This window comes from Salmo salar, chromosome 20 (assembly GCF_965601325.2).
Source record: "Salmo salar chromosome 20, fSalSal1, whole genome shotgun sequence".
Classification (NCBI taxonomy): Eukaryota; Metazoa; Chordata; class Actinopteri; order Salmoniformes; family Salmonidae; genus Salmo; species Salmo salar.
Genome location: NC_138310.1, coordinates 46,877,436 through 46,902,355, shown reverse-complemented (window position 1 = coordinate 46,902,355; position 24,920 = coordinate 46,877,436). Strand labels below are relative to the sequence as shown.

General features: G+C 42.8%; 2 protein-coding genes across 5 annotated transcripts in view; one reads left to right on the top strand and one right to left on the bottom strand.

The window, feature by feature from the left end:
* The window catches only part of mcamb (melanoma cell adhesion molecule b), a 52,214-nt gene extending 46,940 nt beyond the window's left edge, over positions 1-5,274 (top strand). Inside the window, exons 14-17 of one of the 3 annotated variants that reach the window (XM_045703475.2) lie at positions 193-282; positions 1,276-1,402; positions 1,818-1,923; positions 2,148-5,274. In XM_045703475.2, coding sequence (XP_045559431.2) covers positions 193-282; positions 1,276-1,402; positions 1,818-1,923; positions 2,148-2,177 — 353 coding nt within the window. In that variant the 3' untranslated portion in view covers positions 2,178-5,274. Of the gene's footprint in view, positions 1-192; positions 283-1,275; positions 1,403-1,817; positions 1,924-2,142 lie in introns of all 3 variants that reach the window. The other 2 variants (XM_045703477.2, XM_045703478.2) reach the window with 2 other exon arrangements.
* Positions 5,275-6,792: 1,518 nt separating this feature from the next.
* cbl (Cbl proto-oncogene) overlaps positions 6,793-24,920 on the bottom strand; it is a 57,351-nt gene continuing 39,223 nt past the window's right edge. The window contains exons 5-16 of one of the 2 annotated variants that reach the window (XM_045703474.2): positions 18,811-18,932; positions 17,666-17,803; positions 16,732-16,819; positions 16,141-16,272; positions 15,764-15,976; positions 14,972-15,103; positions 14,314-14,691; positions 14,044-14,138; positions 13,658-13,828; positions 13,322-13,410; positions 12,799-13,023; positions 6,793-12,328 (exon numbers count right to left, since the gene is read on the bottom strand). In XM_045703474.2, coding sequence (XP_045559430.1) covers positions 12,021-12,328; positions 12,799-13,023; positions 13,322-13,410; positions 13,658-13,828; positions 14,044-14,138; positions 14,314-14,691; positions 14,972-15,103; positions 15,764-15,976; positions 16,141-16,272; positions 16,732-16,819; positions 17,666-17,803; positions 18,811-18,932 — 2,091 coding nt within the window. In that variant the 3' untranslated portion in view covers positions 6,793-12,020. The remainder of the gene's footprint in view (positions 12,329-12,798; positions 13,024-13,321; positions 13,411-13,657; positions 13,829-14,043; positions 14,139-14,313; positions 14,692-14,971; positions 15,104-15,763; positions 15,977-16,140; positions 16,273-16,731; positions 16,820-17,665; positions 17,804-18,810; positions 18,933-24,920) is intronic. The other variant, XM_082966463.1, reaches the window with a different exon arrangement.

Genomic DNA, 24,920 nt, shown 5'->3' with positions numbered 1-24,920 from the left:
TTGGGGGGGGGAGTGCAGACTGCAGAGCCTTTCCTGGTTCATGTTTCCTGCCTATCTGTGTTTGTGACACGGAGCTAAGTGATTAGGGCTATGCTAAGTAGACAAGGCGGTTGTTGCACAATGGTTAACAGTGTTAGGTTGCCATAGAGCTGCTGTATTATCGTGATAACTGTGTCCATGTGGTTTGTCCAGTAACAACTCCATTAGTTCCAGTAACAGTGGTAGCTCCAGTGACAGTAACAACAGTAACCCCAGTAACTCCTCCGAAGAGAGTCAAGAAAGGTTTGTGACTTCTGGTCCTGGGTGTTGATGCTGCCACCCACCTAACGCGCTTAGAAGGCTGCCCTGCCCACCCCTCGCTCCACCCAGCTCACACTGCCTAGACTGAACCCCCCCACCACCACCATCACCCTCCACAACCTGCACACTCTCTCTTTCTCAACACAGGAACCTCGTTCTCTATGCAGGGGAGGGCTTTGTACTCACTACTCAGGAGGCAACACCTGTGACATATGGAATAATTCATAATTGAATACTGTGTGAAAATGTACCGTATTTATCTATATGGAGAGATACTTATAAATGATAAAGTGGAATATTATGAAATCTAGATTTTTTAAAACATTTTTATCATCATACATTGTTAGTTACAATGTTATCATTTGTATATTTTCTCTGTATGATGCTTCATGAATCATCGGAAACATAATCAGAAAAAACTAAGTTAAACCAGGCTGAAAAGTTCAATTTGCACATTGAGCATTTTGAGTACAACCCCCCTCCTGAGAGAATGGAGTGGTATCACCCATTCTCTCCCTTGATGATGGATCCATCCATCTACATCTGCATCCTTCCTCCAGGGGAGGTCCATCCCCAAGTGCACCCATCCGCCTCTTTACCTTCCTTCACTTTTTCTCTCTCCCTTTGTCCTACCTCCTACTGTAGTTCTGGTTGGTATTCTCTGACAGAGAAACCAAGCAGCACAACTCTGGAAAGTGTTCCTTCTGACTGATCTTTAGTCCTCAATTAAGAACTTCTTCCATGATGAACAACCTGGTTCAGAGACTGTACACCTGTTCATCACCACCACCACCTGTGCATGCTGTTGTCTCTGAATGATGCAAGCGACCGCGTGCACGCACGCACACGCGCACACACACACACACACACAGCACAAGCATCATCAGAAACTCCTTAAGAGGACGATGTTATCATAAAGCAATTACCGGACAGGAAATGACCCGTGATTCCGCCTCTTCTTCTTTGTCCCACAAGAGGGCAGCGGTGTGATCATAGCTGTCATCATCATCTGTATTCTCCTGCTGGCTATCCTTGGCAGTGTGCTGTACTTCCTGTACAAGAAGGGCAAGCTCCCATGTGGGCGTTCAGGCAAGCAGGATCTGTAAGTGTGTTTTCCACATTTTTTATTTATTTAAGTTTTGCAAAATTCCAGAAGCATTCTCAAAATTCCCAGGTTTTCCAGGAATCCTCCAACCAGGATTGCTGGAGGAGCTGTGCATTTTGGAGATTTAAAAAAAAAATCAGAGCACTTAATTTGTTGGATATGCCTCAGCCGATATCTCTACAATAGCTCATCGTTTTTATTTCTCCATGATTTTACCTGATGTGTCATTATAGTTGCTATCAGATACCCTTTTCACACTATCGTGCTAACCCGAACCGTACTGTGGTGGCTGGGATAGTTTCTTGTCCTTTTTAGTATCGCAACTATGGTGGAGGCATAAACAGGCCAGCTCGTAGTAGTGTGAAAAGGGTAATATATTGGTCATGCTGGTAATTACGAGCTGTCCTTCTAGTACCAAACCGAATAAGGGCGGCATAGTGGTGGAGATGAAGAGTGACAACACAGAGGAGGCCGTGCTTTTAAGTGTCAACGGAGACAAGAAACCTCCTAGTGACCAGGTAACTATGGACACTGGCTATTTTTTACCATCCTTATAAATTGTACAACTACTCATCAAAATTATAGTTAAAATTGTATTTTTTAGTATCAGAACTTTAGTGGTTAATACAATGTAATGTTGTGTTGGTGTTGAATGTTCCTTACCAGCTGTCCTATGATACAGTCCATTAGCACATTTACACATTGTGTGTGTGTGTGTGTGTGTTTGTCCTCTGGAGTAAAGGGTGATAAGTATATGTACGTGCAGAAGTGAGCATAGGTGTGTGAGGGGGCGACTGCTGCAGCTGCTCCCAGTCCAGTTCACTCTCTCAGGGTGGGATGGATCCTTTGATGCCTCATAGCCTACAACTTCCAGGAGAACTCATCTGATATGTGCTGCAGTTCTCTAACCTGATCCCAGATTCGTAGTTCTTTAGCATGGCAGTGGCTAACAAAGGACATGGCTATGTTCTCTTAAGTCATGCTATTTCATACTTTATCATGTTTTTCCTATGCATAACGAAGAACATGACAGAGATGCTGGCCTAAGCACATACAGATCTGGGATCAGCCTAGCAATTTTAATGAATGTGGTTATTCTTTGCACCCATAAAATCCAGTTAGAGCATAAAATAAGATGGTCTGTTTGTTATATATTTTCCTTAATCCAAATGCCAACTCGGGCAACCAATCACTGAAGAACAGCCTGGAACTGCTCTTCATGAAGAGTATTATATTATGTATATATCCTTTATTTAAAATACCCCGAGACAAACCTTTTAAAAAGACATGGCTAGGAGTTGTTTTGGGATTGTTGCTTTTTGATGAAGGGACATCTGTGTAGGCTTTGCACTAGCTCTTGTCCAGGCGTTAGTGCGCGTTCCTCGGCAGCATAGTGGAAGAACTTGAACTAACGCCCTGGACCAGAGCTAGCTTTACTCTAGAGGTCCACCTGCTGTTGTTCTGCGTGTGATTGGCTGCATTCACTTCCTACTTTGTATGAAGTACACTGAAACCATGGGGCCATGGGTGCATAATGACGGTCTTACCAACCATGTCTACATGTATACAGCCTGCTTCATCTACCCATGTAAACCAACATCCAACCTTTAGAGCTATGTTCTCAAAATGGACTCCAGTATGGGTCATGATTCCGTTTTAGTTTAGTTTTTTTGTATTTTTTTGTTGTTGTAGCTTTTACTTACCACTGAAACTAATCTTAGACGTGTTTTCCCTTTGTTTTTGGCTTTGTGAATGAACATGTAAGGCCTTATCTTATGAGAGATGGGCCCTGTTTGAATATGTTGGAATACATCCTTTCTTCTTTCCTTCATTGGAGTAATCAATGAGCTGACATGATTTGGATAGGTGAAGGCCTATCCAATCAGGTCAAATCAGTGATTTATTTGTGGAAGGAAGGATATGTGGTGAAATATCCATGGATAAGGGGTCCCCATTCCTATCTGTTCAGGATTGGGTTATTTTGTACTACAATAGCCAATAGCAGAGCTCCGATGAAGCCAAAGTGTCATTGGTTACTTTTTCTTCTTCCATAGTTGTTGTACTCTTTTTTTCTTCTTCCATAGTTGTTGTACTCTTTTTTTCTTCTTCCATAGTTGTTGTACTCTTTTTTTCTTCTTCCATAGTTGTTGTACTCTTTTTTTCTTCTTCCATAGTTGTTGTACTCTTTGGAAATAAGAGGTTAGAATCACGCTATGTTTTCAGTTTCTGTTCGTAAACTTGTCTGCCTTATACATTCAGCCTCTTATTCTACAAATCACAGCTAGCAGTATAGCTTACTTTCTTACACACTTGTTTTATCGTTATTTGTGAGAATGTCAAGTGCACTGATTTTGTTTTGTTTATGATTTTTTTTGTCATGTTTTGTCTGTGAATCTCTGGTTTAAGTTGGGTGAAGGAGTGTTTGCGTGTGTAATGCGAGTGAAATGTAAGCTAGTTTTTTTATGAAAGTGAAGGTAAAATGGCTCTTTGACCTAGGGGAGAGGGGTAAGTTGAGCCACCCTTGTTTCTAGGAAACCATTCACAAAATGAATAATTTGACCAAATATTTAGGAAGAGGTCATCATTTCAGGAAGTCTGTGAAGGAAGAAACCACATGTCAAAAGTTAGGTCCAAAAAACTGATTTTCACCAAGTCAAATGAATTTGTTAGAGGTTTCATGTATCTAAACCAAAGTATATAATTTTCAGATTGTTCTATACATTGGTTGAGGTCTCTAAGCTTCAATATGAATTCCTAAACATACCATGAAAGTGCATCCTTGTAGCTGTGTGGGCTAATAAGTCAAAATGTTGGCCATTGGGTAAGTTGAGGAAATGCCAAGTTGAGCAAAGTTGTGTTTTCTTCCCAGGCTTAATGCAAGGCATTATCACTGAGATATGAGGTAACAGGATAAAGATAGATATTGTTTTTAAAAAGGTAGTGGTCATATTTAATTCAGTAAAGAAATATGTAGGTAGCTCAACTTGTAAGTTGTGCCAAGACACCACTTTTTTTGGACAAGCTATGTTTTCAAAACTGTAACATTTATATGAATTCTGATTATTTCCAGGGATACACAACATCCGGACATATGTAGATATCTTTGTAAGAAAGAATACTATATTTCCCTTGATGGCTTGATGCTGAAAGTAAAAAAATCTCACATTTACACTATATGAAAGTCATCTGAACAGGGACTAAAATGTTCAACTCTGAACTCCTCTGAAATGTTATGCGTATATGTGTATACATGTACATACACATACCTAGTGGTTTTCATTCTACAAACAAAATGGCAAGAATCCATTTTATCTGTTGGTCAGACTGCTACCATTTCTACAGGAGAGAATGACTTGATAACAATACACTCCTTAGTTTGAGCTTTCTTAAATCACAAGTAAGATCCGAAGAGCTCGCTCATGGCCATGTTAAAACACATACCCCAGAATTTCCTCTCGTGACACTACAGGTTAAAAGCTGGTTTGCTTAAGTGAGCGCCAGACTTCAGTCTGCATCAATCATTAGGGCCACCAGTTTTTTTTGTTTTTACTCATGGTCCTCCCAATCATATGTTACAGTTCAGTCAGAGGAGAAAAGTATAACAATCATCGATCTTTGATAGTATGAGGTAAAATGTATGTTTGGTTCTTTTTACTTACACCCTTCATTATCTCCCCCTAAAGAATTGTTTGTTAATATTTTGGACAAGAACTATCAGTGTTAATTTTGATTATTTAAAAAAAAAGATATATTTGTAATATCTGAGTTGCAAAGACAGATTAACTTCAGGACAGGTGAATGGATTCCTTTTGTTTGCAATTTATTTTTATTAAGTAAATGCCAAATAAAAATGACTGTTAAATGAAAAACTTGTGTCCTTAAGCCTGAAAAGATTGTACATCATCTTGACGACCTTCCGCTTTCCGTTTTTGACAGGACTAGCCATCCATTGATAGAAAGAATACTGTATAGTATATACTCCAAATATAAACACCGGTGGAAGAGAAGACCACTTCTGGCTTGTGAAGACAGGAATGTATACTGTACTACAATAGCTGAGGCAGTGTTTTGGTCATCTCCCATGTTTCCCCACGTTGCTTCCCAAGAGTACTAAAATATATTTAGATAATTATCCCATTTTTAATTGATACCAAGATGAGGGGGAACAGGAGTGAGTTGGTTGTACTGGGTCTATATTCATAAAGGATCTTAGACCTTTCATAAGAACACTAAAATGGTGCTAACAATTCTTACCAAGGAGTTTTACTTAAGATTCAGATAAAGGCACAAATGACAAGTAAGCAAGTAAGACCTCGATCGTCCCTTAGTGATCACTGCAGGGATGATTGTTGGAGTTGGACAGGAAGGTGGACTGGCAGAGCATCCGCTTATCACTGGGAGATTCAATGGAGGACAACCGCACCCCAATGTGGATAATTGAGTCATGTTCAAGTTCAGTGTAGAAACTATAGTCCAAGGTTTCCGATTTTCCACCCTTCTCCCAAAGCGTGCATGTGCAGAGTGCACACTGCCCGTCATGGATTTAAATGCATTGAGTGTAAGCGTTTGAGGTAGTTTCCACCATTGTTAAATCTACGACTGCATGTTTCTGGACTCGGGAGAAGGGTGGAGAATCAGGACATAACCCTAGTTGGTCTTTTCTTTGTGATTCAAGTGACAAGACAGGATTGCATCAAATTGATGGATGTCTATGATAATGGATAAATAGCAAAAATAAATAAAACAGGATAAATGATTATGGACAAAATAAATGCAGCATAGCAATGTAGATATATATTTTTTTCAAGACATGAAAAAATGCTTCAAATTCCAGAAAAAAAACATGATTTTATGAAGTTTTGGAGGAGCAGTAAAGCATTAAATTAATAAATAGGTTTATAATGGAAAATGCATAACAAAGAACAATGGACTCTGAAAGGCCCCGTTATCAGACCATCCACATGCATTGACTTACAGACATATGTTTTAAACCAAAGTGGACGTGGTGGCACTGATGGCAGTTCACACTTGGTAGTGAGAAAAGCTGAAGCAGAAAGGCAACGAGAGAGAGGTGGACACTTCCCCAATCCCAAATCCACCCATAACCCCTATGCACTTACGGAGGTCTCAGGAGCAATTACCATATTACTTCTCAAGGTACATAGGGTCAAGGGCTTGATTTGGGATTGGACAAGTGTCTTCCAAAAGCCCAAGCCTGGGGCACAATCAGCAGTCAATAACATGTTATGTATAAAACATGGGGATTTAAAAACTAGACGGATGAAGAAAATATTTTGCTGCGGCACAGGTGTGAACCAGAGTAGAGAGCTGAACACAGTCCTTGAGCAATGCATAAGTACCGTTAAACAGAGACCCGAGACAAGACGTCTTACTATTCATTTAATAAACAGTACAGCACTGTGCATACTTCCAAAGTGATATGAGCATTAAAAAACATCAAAAAGTTAAAACGCCTTGACTGTTGAAGAGAAACATTGCAATGTGGACAGACAGCTCCCTCTTCTGGTAAAAAGTTGAACAATTCCAATTGAGAAAAGGAGGTTTGGTGTGTAACGTGGTGACGCCATCCAATAGGCAGAGAGGGCATATAGGAACTGTAAGGAGAACACTGGACTATCTGAGACCAAAGGGTTGAAACCATGTTCTCTCGTCAGACAATGCCTTATTCTAGTCATCAGTAGGACATTACCGACACTTCTAAACATATGGCACTGCTCACAGAATTATTCACAAAAGTAAACAAAAAAACGTTGGGGGAAAAATGCAAAATAGAATTCTGACATATACAGGAATGCTAAATAAAATAAAACATAGCAATTTCCGCACATTATTTTAAATTAGTAAGTATACACTTAATTTTTAAAGTGACAGTATCGTAGCACAAATTGGTATAGTATGCAGAAAAAGTCAATATACACTTACAGTGCCTTCAGAAAGTTCACACCATTTGACTTTATCCACATTTTGTTGTTGTGTTACAGCCTGAAGTTAAATGTAGATTGTCACTGGCCTACATACAATACCCCATAATGTCAAAGTGGAAAATATTTTTCTACATTTTTACAAATTCATAAAAAATGAAAAGCTGAATCGTCTTGAGTCAATAAGTATTCAACCCTTTTGTTATGGCAAACCTAAATAAGTTCAGGAGTAAAAATGTGCTTAAGTCACAAATTGCATTGACTCATTCTGTGTGCAATAAGTGTTTAACATGATTTTTGAATGACTACCTCATCTCTGTACCCCAGACATACAATTATCTGCAAGGTCCCTAAGTTGAGCAGTGAATTTCAAAGACAGATTCACCCACAAAGACCCAGAAGGTTTTCGAAGAAGAGCACCTATTGGTAGATGGGTAAAAATAAAAGCTGACATTCAACTTCCCTTTGAGCATGGTGAAGTTATAAATTACATTTTGGATGGTGTATCCATACACCCAGTCATTACAAAGATACAGGTGTCCTTCCTAACTCAGTTGACGGAGAGGAAGGAACACGCTCAGTGATTTCAACATGAGGCCAATGGTGACTTTAAAACAGTTTGAGAGTTTAATGGCTGTATAGGAGGAACTGAGGATGGATCAACAACATTGTAGTTACTCCACAATACTAACTCATTGACAGAGTGAAAAGAAGGAAGACTGTGCAGAATAAAAAATATTCCAAAACATGCCTCCTGTTTGCAACAAGGCACTAAAGTAAAATCACCAAAAATTTTTTTTGTCCTGAATACAAAGTGTTATATTTGGGGCAAATCCAGTATAACACATTACTGAGTACAACTCTCCATATTTTCAAGCTAAGTGGTGGCTGAATCATGTTATGGGTATGCTTGTAATCGTTAAGGACTGGGGAGTTTTCAGGATAAAAAATAAACGTAACGGAGCTAAGCACAGGCAAAATCCTAGAGGAAAACCTGGTTTAGTTTGCTTTCCGCCAGACACCAGGAGATGAATTCACTTTTCAGCAGGACAATAACCTAAAACACAAGGCCAAATCTACACTGAAGTTGCTTACCAAGAAGACAGTGAATGTTCCTGAGTAGCCGAGTTACAGTTTTGACTTAAATCAGCTTGAAAATATATGGCAAGACTTGAAAATGGTTGTCTAGCAATGATCAACAACCAACTTAACAGAGCTTGAAGAATAGAAACGAAAAAAATAATGTGCAAATATTGTACAATCCAGGAATGCAAAGCTCTTAGAGACTTACCCAGAAAGACTCACAGCTGTAATCACTGCCAAAGGCGATTCTAACATGTATTGACTCAGGGGTGTGAATTCTTATGTAAATGAGATATTTCTGCATTTAATTTTCAATACATTTTTAAGCACTTTCACTTTGCCATTATGGGGTATTGTGTGTAGATCGGTGAGAACAAGAAATACATGTAATCCATTTTGAATTCAGGCTGTAACAACAAAATGTGGAATAAGTCAAGGGGTATGAATACTTTCTGAAGGCAATGTACATACATACATACATACATACATGTTCATACATAGACAAGAATCAGTACAGTAATCCAGATTAAAGGATAAGTGATTCCATTCTGAAACCTCACAATCCCTATTGAACGTGGTGCATTCAAAAGTTACTTCACCGTTTCCCTCAAGGCAACTAGGAACAGAAGAAAAAGAAACAAAAAGACACCACAAACCTCTTCCAGTCTGGAGACCGTGAGATACAGTTGAGAAGCTAGCCTATACGATGATTCTACAGCCCGTGGCGGCAATCCCATTAACAGAGCTTCTCCACCTTTAGGGGTGAAGCCAATGTATCTCAATAGTACCGGTCCTGGAGAGAAAAATCTAGGAATGTGAGCCAGTGAGATGTTTACATTTTAACCAACAATGTAATAGAAGTCAGCACATAATTATGTGCAAGTTACAATGACAATTAGTAATAGGCTTCTTTCGTAAATTCAATACGTGTGGATATTCGGATATTCATCGGTATGGACTCTCTAAAAATAGAGGTTTGTGGGTTGCGTTCAAACTCTGAAGGCCCTATAACCACTGAATCTGAAAACACAGGAAAACTCAAAGTGAATGAAGACCTATCATGTAGACATACAGGAACACGATGCACCTACTGTAATTCAATGAGTGCATTGGTGAGTTTAACAACTCGTTGCCAACTCAGAGTCAAGACGAGTGGGAACAGTCCATGTGAAGTCACTTGTCTGGTTAGGGTACATACGGTATTCCTGAGTTACAGATAGGATTGCAAAATTGTTCCTGGAATCACGAGGTAAAAGCAGGGAGGGTATCTTAAAATTTGGGAATCCTCCAACTGGGATTTCTGGGAAACCTGGGAATTTTGGGAACATCTCAGTAATTTTGCAACCCTAGTTACAGAGGAAGATGTGTTAGTCCTCCTTCAACCAGGGAGTGTTTAACAATCGAAAAACAGAGAGAAAAATGTCCACATTCCCAACTGGTCCACAAACCCTGCTGTTGCGTTGACCCAAACACTGGTTGTAATATCTCTATAGGAAAAAGAAAGTCATACACTCTTTAGAACCCCGTCACTGTGTGACCGAAAAGGTTTACGAAAATAAACAAGAGGTATATAGAATGTGCAACTTTCCCCCCACCCCTTCTCTTTTTTTTTTGGGCTGCAACTCGTCAATGTTCTGGGTGTGCGTCTCTACATGTTCTTGTTCACTAAGCTACTGGGCTTTTTGCAGCTGTGCAATTAAGTCAATCCTTAATGACAAAGCTCGCAACAATTGTAATCTAGATTAGATTAGACTCCCCTTTAAAAGTGGAGGCATCTACAATACAGATTTCTGAATGAGTTATGACACTGTTACTTTTCATCAATCACACTGTTTGTTTTGCTGATGCTACCACTTAGGTCAATATGCTGACCGTGCCATTTACGATATCATCGTAATTCCTCTAAAGGCTGTCCAGTCCAACACTATCCTAAAAAATGGGAAAACGACTGAAGTCAGCTTGAATTGCACAACCCAAGCTGCTTGCATTTTCAAGTATGCTACGTCACCAAATAAAGAATACAAATGAGATACTGTCACTTTAAAAAAGACAGGTTAAACAATATTCACAAATGTACATTTAAGGCTTAATTGTATAGCACTAACAATAGTAGCAGCAGTAAAGCACTTCTGAATTAATAATAACAATAATGATCATAATAATAATATATTATTAAAGTAATCGATGACACATTATTTTTCTCACAACGCTGAACAGCTTCGGCGTACGTCTCGGACGAAGCTCTCCTCATGTCTGAGCGGTTTTCAATGTATCATAGAATCTTGGCCCCGGTACTGGGCCTTTATTAGAATCCATCAATCCTTTTTCTCTCACCATTCAATTTCAGTACACTTTGCCTCTCCCATTCAGACTCTTGTTAGAGAGCACTACAAGAAGAACGAAAACGTCCGAGCAATATATTAATTCCACATTCATTTTGCACACGAATAGAAGAGGGATTGGGACATGGGCCAACCGGGACCTCCCAGATGGCTTCGATTGACTAGCTCTGACAGCAGAGCCAGGACTGCCTCTAAAAACAGTCTTACTGGGAAAAAAAACACAGGCTTCCCAGCCTGGTCATCGAAATCACTGACGAGATGATTAGGGGTGGTTAGATGTAGGAAATAATGCCACCCACAGTAGAAAATGATGCACATAGATAACAACACAGTCAAACACAGCTTTGCTTTTCACCGGGGTTTTAAGTCAAATGGTCAGCCAGTGAGCTAGGTCAGCCATCACATGTCCCAACCCTACTAGCCAAGTCATTGGCCCAACACACACACACACACACACACACACACACACACACACACACACACACACACACACACACACACACACACACACCCTCAGCTGAAGACAACAGTCTAGACAACCCACACTAACATCATGCTACTTTGAGGCAAACCACACACACATTCATTTCCCCCCCCAAAGAAGTACCAAAGCAATATTAATAAAGGCCATATTTGACATGTTGCCAAATGTTCTGCTGTGAGTCTAGGAAACGCCTGCTTCTGAATGCTAAACGAAGACCGTCGCTCTCTTCAAAGTGAGGGCCGGGGACTATAGAAGGGTGCTCTCTCCAAAGAATCACCATCTTTGTTCTCTGCAATCTATCCTTGACATGAACGACATGAAAAAAAAAACAGACCTTCGAAGCGGAACTCATTGGAAATATATATATGTATACATTATACACATTTAATATATATTTAGTTATATATTCAATTCTTAGATAGACACACATACATGTTTTTTTGGGGGGGAGGTGTCGATTACATTTCGGTAGAGGCCTCGAGAGGACGTGAAAACGGCCGTCGAAGCGTCGGTTGTGCGATGAGCCACCATCATCATCATCATCATCATCACTTCACCCCATGGGATCTGGAGTGGCCCTGCAGCACATTACAAAAGGCGTCCGGACACTCTTGAAAAAGCGCGTGAAGCGCAGGGCTCGGAGTGAGCTAGTTTTGAGAGGGCGCCGGACAGGAGACTGCAGGGGATCCAGTTAGCACTGAAGCGCTAGTACTGCAGGCGATGGGCTTTGGGCTGAGCTGGGCAGGGCTGGAGCAGAGGAGATACTATGTAAGAATGTGAGCTGTGGAGGGAATGGAGACAAACTCGCGCAGGATATTCTTAGCCATCTCCATATTGTTCTGTGCAATCATCAGGGCTTTCTGGATGTCCTGGTAGGTGTAGCCTTGCCTCATGAGATGCTCGATCTCACTGGTGATCTGGGGGTTGGCTACTCCTCCACCTCCTCCTTCACCTCCTCCTCCACCACCACCGCCTAATCCTGGCGGTATGGGGCTGGGCCGGTGCTCGGAGTTGATGCGGCGGGGGAGGGGCTTGGGCGGCCGCTCTGGGGCGTCGCTGGAATCTGAGAAGGCTAGAAGGACAGGGAGGAGAATAAAACAGCATTCACATCACAAACCACAGAACAACAAGCAGCATCCACATTTACAATCCAGTACTGCTGCCCAAATCTCGATTCGCAATCGGAAGTCTTGAAGACGCCATAAGGGTGCTCTGAGATAAAATAATTGAAATAGTATAAATATAGGAATACAACACTAGGGACTACCTTGTTAAATAAACAGGGTTGTTTAACCGTTCGAGACACATAGGGCCAGGAGTTTCTCCTCAACACGACTGGGCTGGAAAAACTCTGGGCTCTAGTAACAGAATTAGCTATTTATTTAACTCAAATCCGGTGCGCCGTTTTGTCGTACATAGTCTCTATCAAATAAACTACCTAGGGCCCAGTGTTCCCTGGTCAGGATCAGGTCAGGAAAAACTCCCCGCCCTACAAATTAACTACAGGGGTCTGAAACGGGTGGCTCTGAAGCAGACGCTTACAGGCGGATGCTCCGGGCTCGCTGTCCATGGAGAGACGGCTGAAGGCGGCGCTGGAAGTGGCCCCCAGCTCGGACAGGGTGCGTCGGGCCGGGGCCATGGGCAACACTGGTTTGGGGATGTCGTAGCCATTTTCCTCCTCTACCTCCTCAGGGGGCTCCTGGACCGGGCAGGGGATCTCCCAGATGGGACAATTGGTACTGGCCAAGGGGGGCAGCTCAGAGTAATCTGGGGAACGGAGGGATTCACAGTGGGGTCAGAAGGGTGAAATGAAACAATGACATTTTAATCTCTTTGAATAGAATGCAACTGAATAGAATACAGTGGGATAGATTAGTGGGCTAAAATGAGAATAGAGCTGGAGTGCTGAACTAGCAAAGATGGGGTATACTGCATGTGTGTTTATAATAAGCAGAAGTAGATGGGGTTTAGAACAGAGAGTAGCCAAAAAGTACTGGTCAATAGTGAACTATGTAGTGAAAATGGTGCCATTTGGCACACAGACAGTGTTGCGGTATGGCAGTACCCGAGTCTCTGGCCAGGTGAGCCTGGGCCTGGACGTTATACATGGCTTCGTACATTTGAGGTCCTTCATCCAGGTCATTCAGCATGGGCCTACCAAACACAGGAAGGGGAGGGAGACTAATAGGACATGACATCATATGGCCAGATAATTATTATTATTATTTCATTTTTTTACTTGTGTTTTTCGCTATTGACGTGCAATCAAATGTCAGAATAAGAAAATACATAACAGAAGATGTACACAGTACCCCTACAATATCATCAACATTATCAACGAACTTACAGTGAAGTGTTTTTCAATGAGAGGATATGCTGACTTATAGCAGAGGGTGCTTACCATGAGTTGAGAGAGGTAGGCTGAGGAGGTTTGGGGACTGGGGTCTCTGCCACCACAAGGGGGGCTGCCATGGGGGCCAGGACGGGCCGAGAGGTGGGGATCATGTAGTCTGACTCCTCGTCACTCTCGTAGGCCTCCTCCCCAGCCACTGGCTTCAGACCTGGATGGGGTCTGACAACGCAGGGAGAGAGAGGGGGACACTTCATATAACCAAGGCCAGGAGATTTTGGGACCTGATCAGGGAAAACTCTGGGTTCTGAGTATAGGCTATACCTAGGACAGAGTTTTTCATGGGTAAAGTCACTTGTTCAGGAAAAACTCCTGGCCCTATACATCATACAACACATTCACACAGCAGGGAGAGGAGTGTGTGTACTTTACTGCACCTTGTTGACAGAGCATAGATGGCATTGGCCGAGACTGAAGGCTTCACTTTGGGGTTGTCATACACCTGACTGCCAGACGCCGTGCCTCCAAAACTCTGGGGAGGAACAGAGAAGACAGACAAGACACACAGTCAGACACAGCTAAAGTCCTATTTCTGTAAATTCCCATTTGTGATCCCCATACAAATTGTACACAGTCTTGGTATAGGTTAAATCCATGTCTGTGAAACCACATTTAACCAACTGCTCTAACAGAACATCGTGTTAGACCTGGGCTCCCTTCTCCAGCTGATGGTCCAGACTGAGCGAGCTGTTGTTCCTCTGTCCGTCGGTGCATCCGTCTAGCACTGAGGGTAGGGCCAGGGGGAGCGAGTGTCTGTTGGAGAGCTCTCGTACCCCCCGCGTGTCTCCCACACCGGGTGGCTGTCCGGGGGCCTTGGGCACTGGCCTGGGGTTCCAGTCGGCCAGGTTGCGGTTGGGCGGGGCCGGGGGCAGCTTGGGCTCCCCCAGGGGGGTGCAGGGTAGGGGCCGTCTGCCGAGCCACCCGTCAGGCCCGGCAGACAGAGGTCTGTCTGGGGGAGGAGGGGGTGGCAGGTCCCTCAGGGCTGGGGGAAGGGGGAGAGGCTTGTCCTTGTGGTGGGAGGACGCCTAGGGGAAAGGAGAGCACAATTACAGACCATTGGGACAATCAATTGAATCTGTTTTCAAAGGAGGAAGTAGCCTACTTCATATGAGTATTTGTCAACTTATTACAGAAGCACATTAATTAACAGCTGTCATGCCTTTGGTTTTTTAAGAAAGTTGTTTGAGGTTTTTGGTTGAATTATTATTTTGTCCTCAAACAGTGGCTAAATAGGCCCCTCTCTCACACATTTCAACTTGTGACATTCCCATTTGTCTATTGCTGTTTGATGAGCAGAGAGCTTGCCTTGGATGTGGCCCCTGGGCTGGATGCTCCTGGGGGGTTAGGTGGTCGGTGCTGCAGGAGGTCAAGGCGGGGGGGCACGGGGGGCAGGGAGGACTGGGGCGCCAGGGACATGGGCGAGGGGGGACGCTCCACCTGCAACGCACCAACATCGCCACCCCACAGCTCAGGAAGAGAGTTCTGGAGACTTTTCACTGCACTTACTCTTCAAAACCAGAGGAAAACTTTCCCCATCACATCAAAGCTGTGTGTGTAGTCTCACTCTCAAAGTATTCGTCTATTCAAGCTTACTCCACTGGCTGAGTTCTGACGTGTTACAGACAGCTGAGAGAGGCCGGCTCACAGGAGGAGAAAAAGAAAGGGCCCCTCCACATCAAATACCTGGGAGAAGCAAAGCTAACCTTGACCTTAGAAGTCAAAGATGAAAGCGATGTGATCTTACACTCTGAAGGTGCGAGAAAGAGAGAGGGGAAGAGTTCCTCAGAACAGTTCACACAGCAGGGGTGCTCAACTATAGTCCACAAGGATTACTGTAGGCTATATGCCCAGATTCAGTAGGCAAACTTTGAGAAAAATTCAGTCAAATAAGTTTCTATCTGAACGTTCCAGTGTTGAACCTTGCTGAACGTGGCCCAGGGATAGAGGAAGAGTAACGTATTTGTCGCATTTATTAAGGTTAAGATTGGGGGGCGGGGAAGCTGATCCTAGACCTGTCACCTAGAGAAAACGCCACCCCGGAGCTATAGAGAAGAGGGCTCCATAATCAGCTTTAGGACCCAGCTAGACCGCGCTCACCTTGGAACAGGCCAGCTTGCTCATCATGAGGTGGGGGTCTTCCAGCCGGTCGTCGTCGTCATCGTCGTAGCTGGGCGAGGGGGCGCCCTCTGCCCCGAATAGGCCCCTACAGGAGCCACCTATGGGGTCCTTGGGGTCAAAGGGGTCAACCACGATGGGCTCCGTGCCCTTGATCTCACAGCGGCAGAACGGGCAGCCCTGACCCTCCGACTCCTGAATGAGAAGAAAATAAGAGAGAGAGAGGGAGGAGGGATTAGGGAAATTCATGTTGATATGAGGACGCACATGCATGCACCCACACACACACTTCCGCCCACTAACCCACCCACCCAACCCGCCCTACCCAGCAAGTGTGAAAGAAACTAGGGGGACAGTACCTGCCAGGCGGTGAGACAGGAGGTACACATGAGGTGACCGCAGGGCTCGATCTTCACATCCTTGTCATTCTCCGCACAGATCTTACACAGCTGGAAGGTGGAGCCCATCTCACAGTACAGCTCATATTGCTCCTGAGGACATACACACAGAGATACACACAGTCAGCCATGGGATTTCAGCAGATCTCAGCTGAGCACAGGGTAACACATTCATACAAATAGAGCACATTAAAGCACCCTTAGCGGAGGTTGGTTCGTACTGTATACGGCAACTAAAAAGAGCCAGGGTCATGTTCAGGAGGACACAGCACAGCAAAACGTTTTGAAACAGAAAACGAATGAGAATTTTCTACTGGACGCGTTCCTATGCGTTTCACTCAGTTTCAAAACTTTTCCCCTACTAAACAGGACCCGAGATTCAGGAAGTGCAGTATGTACTGTGAGGTTATGAATATATATATATATATAAATATATATATGAATGAGAGAGAGAGAGAGAGAGAGAGAGAGAGAGAGAGAGAGAGGAGAGAGAGAGAGAGAGAGAGAGAGGAGAGAGAGAGAGAGAGAGAGAGAGAGAGAGAGAGAACCTACCTGTGTGACTTTGATATGGTCTTGTGGCGAGGGCTCACACAGTCCTGTGAGGTCTGGGTTCTGGGTGCGCCCGTCTGGGAACAGGTAGCTGGGCAGAGGAGATGGAACTCTGGTCACTCACAAGGGTAAAGCAACACACATAGGTTGTCTCAAATGACACCCTATTCCCCTTATAAAGTACACTACTACTGACTAGAGTCACACAGGCCTGCCAAATAGGATCAAAAGCACAGCACAATATGGGAAATAGGGTGTCATTTGAGTCGCAGCCATACTGCATGCTTTTGACTATAGCTTTCATGTAACCTTGAGGCCCAAGTGATACTTTCATAGTGGCTTTATAGAACACATGTATCAGGCTCTTTGCAAAGCAAACCTTTCCACAGACTAATTCAGCATTTGATTACAGGTTTGAAGATACTTACCACATAAAAAAAACAGATGTTTGAACACCGGCATACTCGAGGACAGTGGTTCCCAACTCCGGTCCTCGAGTACCCCCCAATAGTACACCTTTCTGTTGAAACCCCAAACAAACGCACCTCAATTCAACTTGCCAAAGGGTTGATGATTAGTTGACGAGTAGAATCAGGTGTGCTTGTCCGGGGCCACAACAGAAAGGTGTACTGTTGGGGTTTACTCGAGGACCAGAGTCCGGAACCACTGCTGCAGGAGACGATATTATATCCACTATCCACCCAAACTACTGCACATTGCAAATCAAACTCTCCTGTTGCTTATGAAAACAGAAGAGGCAGACATGGAGTCGTGGCCGATGCAACATGAGATGTGTTGGTTTGAATTCAGTGGCATAGGGACTTTGAGATGTATCCACATTGTTTATATGGGCGGGGGGGGGGGACAGAAATACAGGCGAGACAGAAAGACAGACAGTGAGACAGAAAGAGAGAGAGAGGGGGGTTAGTGAACTCACAATCCTTCCCGGAAGCCGTCGATGAGGGCCTGGAAGAGGGGCTTGTTGTGGGGGATGGTCTGCAGGATGTTCCCATCTGCAGTGACGTAGCCGATGGCCCACTGGCCCAGCCGGGTGCAGCTCAGCCTGAAGATGTAGCTGTGGAACACACACACCAAGGACTAATGACAACAGGGGGAAAAAAACTAAATAAAATGCCCAATCCCAGCTCATCCCCACCCTAAACAACCTCCTGGTGAGCTTCCCGTCCTGAGTTCAATACTAAAAAGGACATATTTTCATTAACAAGCCTTTTATAAAGCAATTGTGGGCATTACAAGCTTAGTAAACAATATACGGTACGCTTATAAATTGTATTGCTTATAGTGTGAGTGTTTGTGCGCACACACCCACCCACCGCTTACAATGCAGTATATATGCTTACAATGCAGTATATATGCTTACAATGCTGGTAAATGCTTATACATCACAGAATCCTCAAGTATTATTAGTATGAATATACACTATCCATAAATAGCTAAGTAAAGCTTATTCATTAAAATCATTATAAAGCGTCACCAAATTTGTCAACTAGGACTAAAGGGTGAATGAAGGCTAAATACTTGCTGCGTTGTGTCACACACTTGCGCTCCGTTGGAGCGAGTATTGACATCAGGCCAGTCTCTACAATACGTCCTATTGATGCTAGGTACCACGCCGTTCCATGTGCCACAGGGGGCACGTGAGACCGGGAGGGGGGGCGGACTGGCGCCTTCTGTGTCATTGTGTAAGTGTGTGTTAGGTTGGTGGTGCAAGGTTGGGTTTGTTAGTGGTGTGTACGCTCATGACAGGCAGACTGTGTAAGAACGCAGTGTGGTTAACAGTTGTCTAAGTAGCTGTATTAGAGCGTGAGAGTACGTGAGAGCACGGGCAAGTCAGTGAGTTGATTATTTATAGATTATTTTAATATGCAGAGTAATGGTTATAATGAGTTGGTAACTTGAATGAAAGCGCATAATAAACAGCAGCATCTGTCACTGTGTTTGTGCTTTGACATTAGCGGAGAAAGTGTATTTAGCTGAGGTGTGTGTGTGCTCCTGTCAGTGTGCATATGCTGTGTGTGTGTGTTGATGTGCGTCTGTGTACGTATGTAGTCTCTCACTGACCTGCCAGGTTTGTGGATGAACTTCTGCAGCCGGGCCTTGACCTCATCGTAGGTGAGGAAGGCCATGTAGCCCGGGTGAGTCACCGCCAGGCTGTTCCAGTTCCTCAGCAGAGATGACCAAGGCTGTACACACACACACACACACACACACACACACACACACACACACACACACAGAGCGGAGGGTGAGTCCCGTCGTCTCAGAGTGGTACAACACCGTGGTACAACGTTAAGAGTAATGCAAGAAGTCATGACTGACTCTTAAAGCTCCCCTTTACTTTCTCCAGAGATGCAACCCTATCTTCATATCAGATCTGCCCCCGGGGAATGGTAATGTGGTAACGATAGTGAGAAGCTACGAAGGTACTGTACTAAGAGTCAAATCACCCTGCGCTGCACTACGCCTGCCTGCTTGACTCAAATTAGAGTGTTACTCCGCCGGGAGGGGGAGAAGGGACGGACGGATTCACAGAGTACACCGACACACCATGAGGAACTATTTTCAGCTGGCTGGTCTTAAAATGTACGCGTGGTGACAAGAGGAAAGAGGAAATAGAGTTAGGCCAGTGATTGTGCAAGTTATACTGCTAGCAATGGAAGCTAATGCGCTATAAACTTCTTTAAAAATGTACTTAGCAATTAGCTAGCATACATAGTGGTACAAAGGGGGATCCACACCAGTGAGTTTATGAGGTCCTTTGACATGTCAAAAACTGTGAAGTGAATTCATGCTGATGATTTAGAGGAAACAACACAAAAAATAATGTGGAAACACAATGACCAAAGACCTAGCCTTGTTCAATACAGTTAACCAATGGGTTATGCATGTATGGTGACCAAACAGACCCCAAAATGGCATCCTGTCACTTCAGATGTAATTTTTTTTAAAATTGTGGCTGTAACTGTGAAAGCATTTATATTAGGGAACTTTTTTTTAGCCCAGTCTATGCCCAATGTACACAACCCTAGGACACGGTCCTAGATTCAAGGCTATATCAGTCAGTTGTTTCAGCTTTGACTTCAGCTTCAGTCACAATATGACCAGAAAGAAAGCTACGCGTTTACCTCTTTACCTCAACCACTACCAGGTGCTAACCGTCATGCACGCAGCATCACCAATATGAGCCATTAGCAAACCTACTACTTGTCATAACTCTCCAAGTCGAGGATCCAAGACTAGAGGTCGACCGATTAATCGTAATGGCCGATTAATTAAGGCCGATTTCAAGTTTTCATAACAACCGGTAATCGTCATTTTTGGGCACCGATCATGGCCGATTACATTGCACTCCACGAGGAGACTGCGTGGCAGGCTGACTACCTGTTATGTGAGTGCAGCAAGGAGCCAAGGTAGGGTGCTAGCTAGCATTAAACATATCTTATAATAAAACAATCAATCTTAACATAATCACTAGTTAACTACACATGGTTGATGATATTACTAGTTTATCTAGCTTGTCCTGCGTTGCATATAATCGATGCGGTGCCTGTTCATTTATCACTGAATCACAGCCTACTTCGCCAAACGGGTGATTTAACAAGTGCATTCGCGAAAAAAGCATAGTCGTTGCACCAATGTGTACCTAACCATAAACGTCAAAGCCTTTCTTAAAATCTCTTGCGTTCTGTGCAACAGAGTCAGGGTATATGCAGCAGTTTGGGCCGCCTGGCTCGTTGCGAACTGTGTGAAGACTATTTATTCCTAACAAAGACAGCCAACTTCGCCAAAACAGGGGTTGATTTAACAAAAGCGCATTTGCGAAAAAAGCCCAATCGTTGCACGATGTACCTAACCATAAACATCAATGTCTTTCTTACATTTTAGTCATTTTAGCAGACGCTCTTATCCAGAGCGACTTACAGTAGTGAATGCATACATTTCATACATTTTTTTTTTCTTCTTCTGTGCTGGCCCCCCATGGGAATTGAACACACAACCCTGGCATTGCAAACACCATGCTCTACCAACAGCTACAGGGAAGTATTTTTTTTAAACCTGCATATTTAGTTAAAAGAAATTCATGTTAGCAGGCAATATTAAACTAGGGAAATTGTGTCACTTCTCTTGCGTTCATTGGACGCAGAGTCGGGGTATATGCAACTGTTGGGCCGCCTGGCTCGTTGCGAACTAATTTGCCAGAATTTTACGTAATTATGACATAACATTGAAGGTTGTGCAATGTAACAGCAATATTTAGACTTACGGATGCCACCCGTTAGATAAAATACGGAACGGTTCCGTATTTCACTGAAAGAATAAACGTTTTGTTTTCGAAATGATAGTTTCCGAATTTGACCATATTAATGACCTAAGGCTCGTATTTCTTTGTGTTATATTATAATTAAGTCTATGATTTGATAGAGCAGTCTGACTGAGCGGTGGTAGGCAGCAGCAGGCTCGTAAGCATTCATTCAAACAGCACTTTACTGCGTTTGCCAGCAGCTCTTCGCAATGTTTCAAGCATTGCGCTGTTTATGACTTCAAGCCAATCAACTCCCGAGATTAGGCTGGCAATACTAAAATACCTATTAGAACATCCAATAGTCAAACGTATATGAAATACAAATGGTATAGAGAGAAATAGTCCTATAATAACTACAACCTAAAACTTCTTACCTGGGAATATTGAAGACTCGTTAAAAGGAACCACCAGCTTTCATATGTTCTGAGCAAGGAACTTAAACGTTAGCTTTTTTACATGGCGCATATTGCACTTTTACTTTCTTCTCCAACACTTTGTTTTTGCATTATTTAAACCAATTTGAACATGTTTCATTATTTCTATGAGAGTAAATTGATTTTATTGATGTATTATATTAAGTTAAAATAAAAAAGTGTTCATTGTTCATTCAGTATTGTTGTAATTGTCATTATTACAAATGTAAAAAAAAAAAAAAAAGGGCCAATTAATCGGCAGCCGATTTTTTTGGTCCTTCAATAATCGGTATCGGCGTTGAAAAATCATAATCGGTCGACCTCTATCCAAGACCTCAGATCAGCTTGGCAAAAGGCTGACAGATAGCCATTTTAACCTGGGCAGGTTTTATGACACCTCACGCCAATCGTAAATCTTACGCAGCAGAGAACCCTCTCTTGCTCTTTAGTATTACTAAAGGTATGCCTTTGTCCCCAATGAAGACTTTTGCAGCCAAAACTATAACACCCAAAGAGTGAACTTTGGAACAATATTTCTAAGATAGAAATGTTAAGATTGGTCAGTGGGGATGTAATAAATAATCATGTCATATTGCTTTTCATTTTGTATTATTAACTGTATGAACCAAATACTGTAACTTAGGAAGGAAACCACCTTCAGCTGTTACGTTTCCATCCAATATGATGTTAATACAATATGAAGAACAAAGAAACTATTTTTGTTAAGATAGGAATGTGATTTTAGTTTTCAAACGAGATCATAGTTTTCATGTCCCTTGCACGTTAACAGAGCCACGCCTCAAATGAGGTCAGAAGAGCATGTCAGTGAGATGGAACCGCCCTTTTCGACCAGAGTGCTTAAAAGGACTCGCTAAGAATTAACTCGCAGACCAGCAAACGTGAAACGTGAGCTAAAAGTTACAAATGGTTGAAACTCTGAAACTCAACACGAGGTGAAGAAGGTAACCTCACTAGACCAAAACATTGACAGTCTGCAGCTGTGCATGTAAAGGGGTCTAGAACTTTGACTATCTAACCGAGGAAGAAAAGTGTCAAGAAGCTCACCTCTGAAAATCACTGGTGAATCATTGAAGCCACATACAACTAAGGACATTGTGACCTCTGGTGGACAACCAGAACCTTACACCCATCGAGACATTCCCCATAGAAGGATCGATTGGTTTCAACAGAGAGACGAAGTACAAAGACATCTACAAATAAATACAGTTGAAGTCAGAAGTTTACATACACTTAGGTTGGAGTCATTAAAACTTGTTTTTCAACCACTCCACAAATTTCTTCTTAACAAACTATCGTTTTGGCAAGTTGGTTAGGACATTACTTTGTTCAGTGGGTCAGACGTTTACATACACTAAGTTGACTGTGCCTTTAAACAGCTTGGAAAATTCCAGAAAATTATGTCATGGCTTTAGAAGCTTCTGATAGGCTAATTGACATCATTTGAGTCAATTGGAGGTGTACCTGTGGATATATTTCAAGGCCTACCTTCAAACTCAGTGCCTCTTTGCTTGACATCATGGGAAAATCAAAAGAAATCAGCCAAGACCTCAGAAAGGAAGTTGTAGACCTCCACAAGTCTGGTTCATTCTTGGGAGCAATTTCCAAACGGCTGAAGGTACCAAGTTCATCTGTACTAACAATAGTACGCAAGTGTAAACACCATGGGACCACGCAGCCATCATACCGCTCAGGAAGGAGACACATTGTCTCCTAGAGATGAACGTACTTTGGTGCGAAAAGTGCAAATCATTCCCAGAACAACAGCAAAGGACCTAGTGAAGATGCTGGAGGAAACCGGTACAAAAGTATTTATATCCACAGTAAAACAAGTCCTATATCGACATAACCTGAAAGGCCGCTCGGCAAGGAAGAAGCCACTGCTCCAAAACCATCATAAAAAAGCCAGACTACGGTTTGCAACTGCACATGGGGACAAAGATCATACTTTTTGGAGAAATGTCCTCTGGTCTTATGAAACAAAAATAGAACTGTTTGGCCATAATGACCATTGTTATGTTTGGAGGAAAAGGGCGGAGGCTTGCAAGCCGAAGAACACCATCCCAACCGTGAAGCACGGGGGTGGCAGCATCATGTTGTGGGGGTGCTTTACTGCAGGAGGGACTGGTGCACTCACAAAATAGACGGCATCATGAGGGGGGTAAATGTTGTGGATATATTGAAGCAACATCTCAAGACATCAGTCAGGAAGTTAAAGCTTGGTTGCAAATGGGTCTTCCAAATGGACAATGACACCAAGCATACTTCCAAAGTTGTGGCAAAAATGGCTTAAGGACAACAAAGTCAAGGTATTGGAGTGGCCACCACAAAGCCCTAACCTCAATCCTATAGAAAATTTGTGGGCAGAACTGAAGAAGCGTGTGTGAGCAAGGAGGCTTACAAACCTGACTCAATTACACCAGCTCTGTCAGGAGGAATGGGCCAAAATTCACCCAACTTATTGTGGGAAGCTTGTGGAAGGCTACCCAAAACATTTGACCCAAGTTAAACAATTTAAAGGCAATGCTACCAAATACTAATTGAGAGTATGTAAACTTCTGACCCACTGGGAATGTGATGAATGAAATAAAAGCTGAAATAAATCACTCTCTCTCTACTATTATTCTGACATTTCACATTCTTAAAATAAAGTGGTGATCCTAACTGACCTAAGACAGGGACTTTTTTACTAGGATTAAATGTCAGGAATTGTGAAAAACTGAGTTTAAATGTATTTGGCTAAGGTGTATGTAAACTTCCAACTACAACTGTACATTGCATTTCTTACCCAGACGGACGGTGGTTCATGTGCAAGGTATATGATTAATGTGAGAATAGTTATAGAAGTTATAGAATGTATCCACGATAAACATCCCTTTATCTCTCGCTTTCCCCACCCCCTCTCCATTGTGTAACAAGCCGTCATATCTTGTCAGTCCACAAGGGACTTTTGTCTCATGTTAATTAATTACATCAATTTGTGTAGAACTGAATAATCAGAAAAGGCTGGTGTTCTTGCGGATTGAAGAAGTCTGCGACTTTCAGAATGAGACTGATATGAGATAATGATTAATAAATGACAGTTATCGATATATCTTATATTAGTGATGCACCGATATGACATTTTTGGCCGATACCGATATCCGATATTTTCCTTGCCAAAAAAAAAACGATACCCGATATTTACAATTTTAGCGGCCTTTTAAGCATTCTAGTATAGTTAAATAGCTAACAGCAAATGGATACGTCACAAATGGCACCCTATTCATATAGTGCACTACTTTTAAACAGACCACCCTGTCTTGTGTTACTAACTGGAAATGATGCTTCCATCCTACTGCAGTGTCTCCTTTATCTGTCTATCCATCATACAGGTTGATTCACATGCTGATGAGAAGCATGACCTTGATGTCCAGGGGCTTCAAAGGAACATGAGC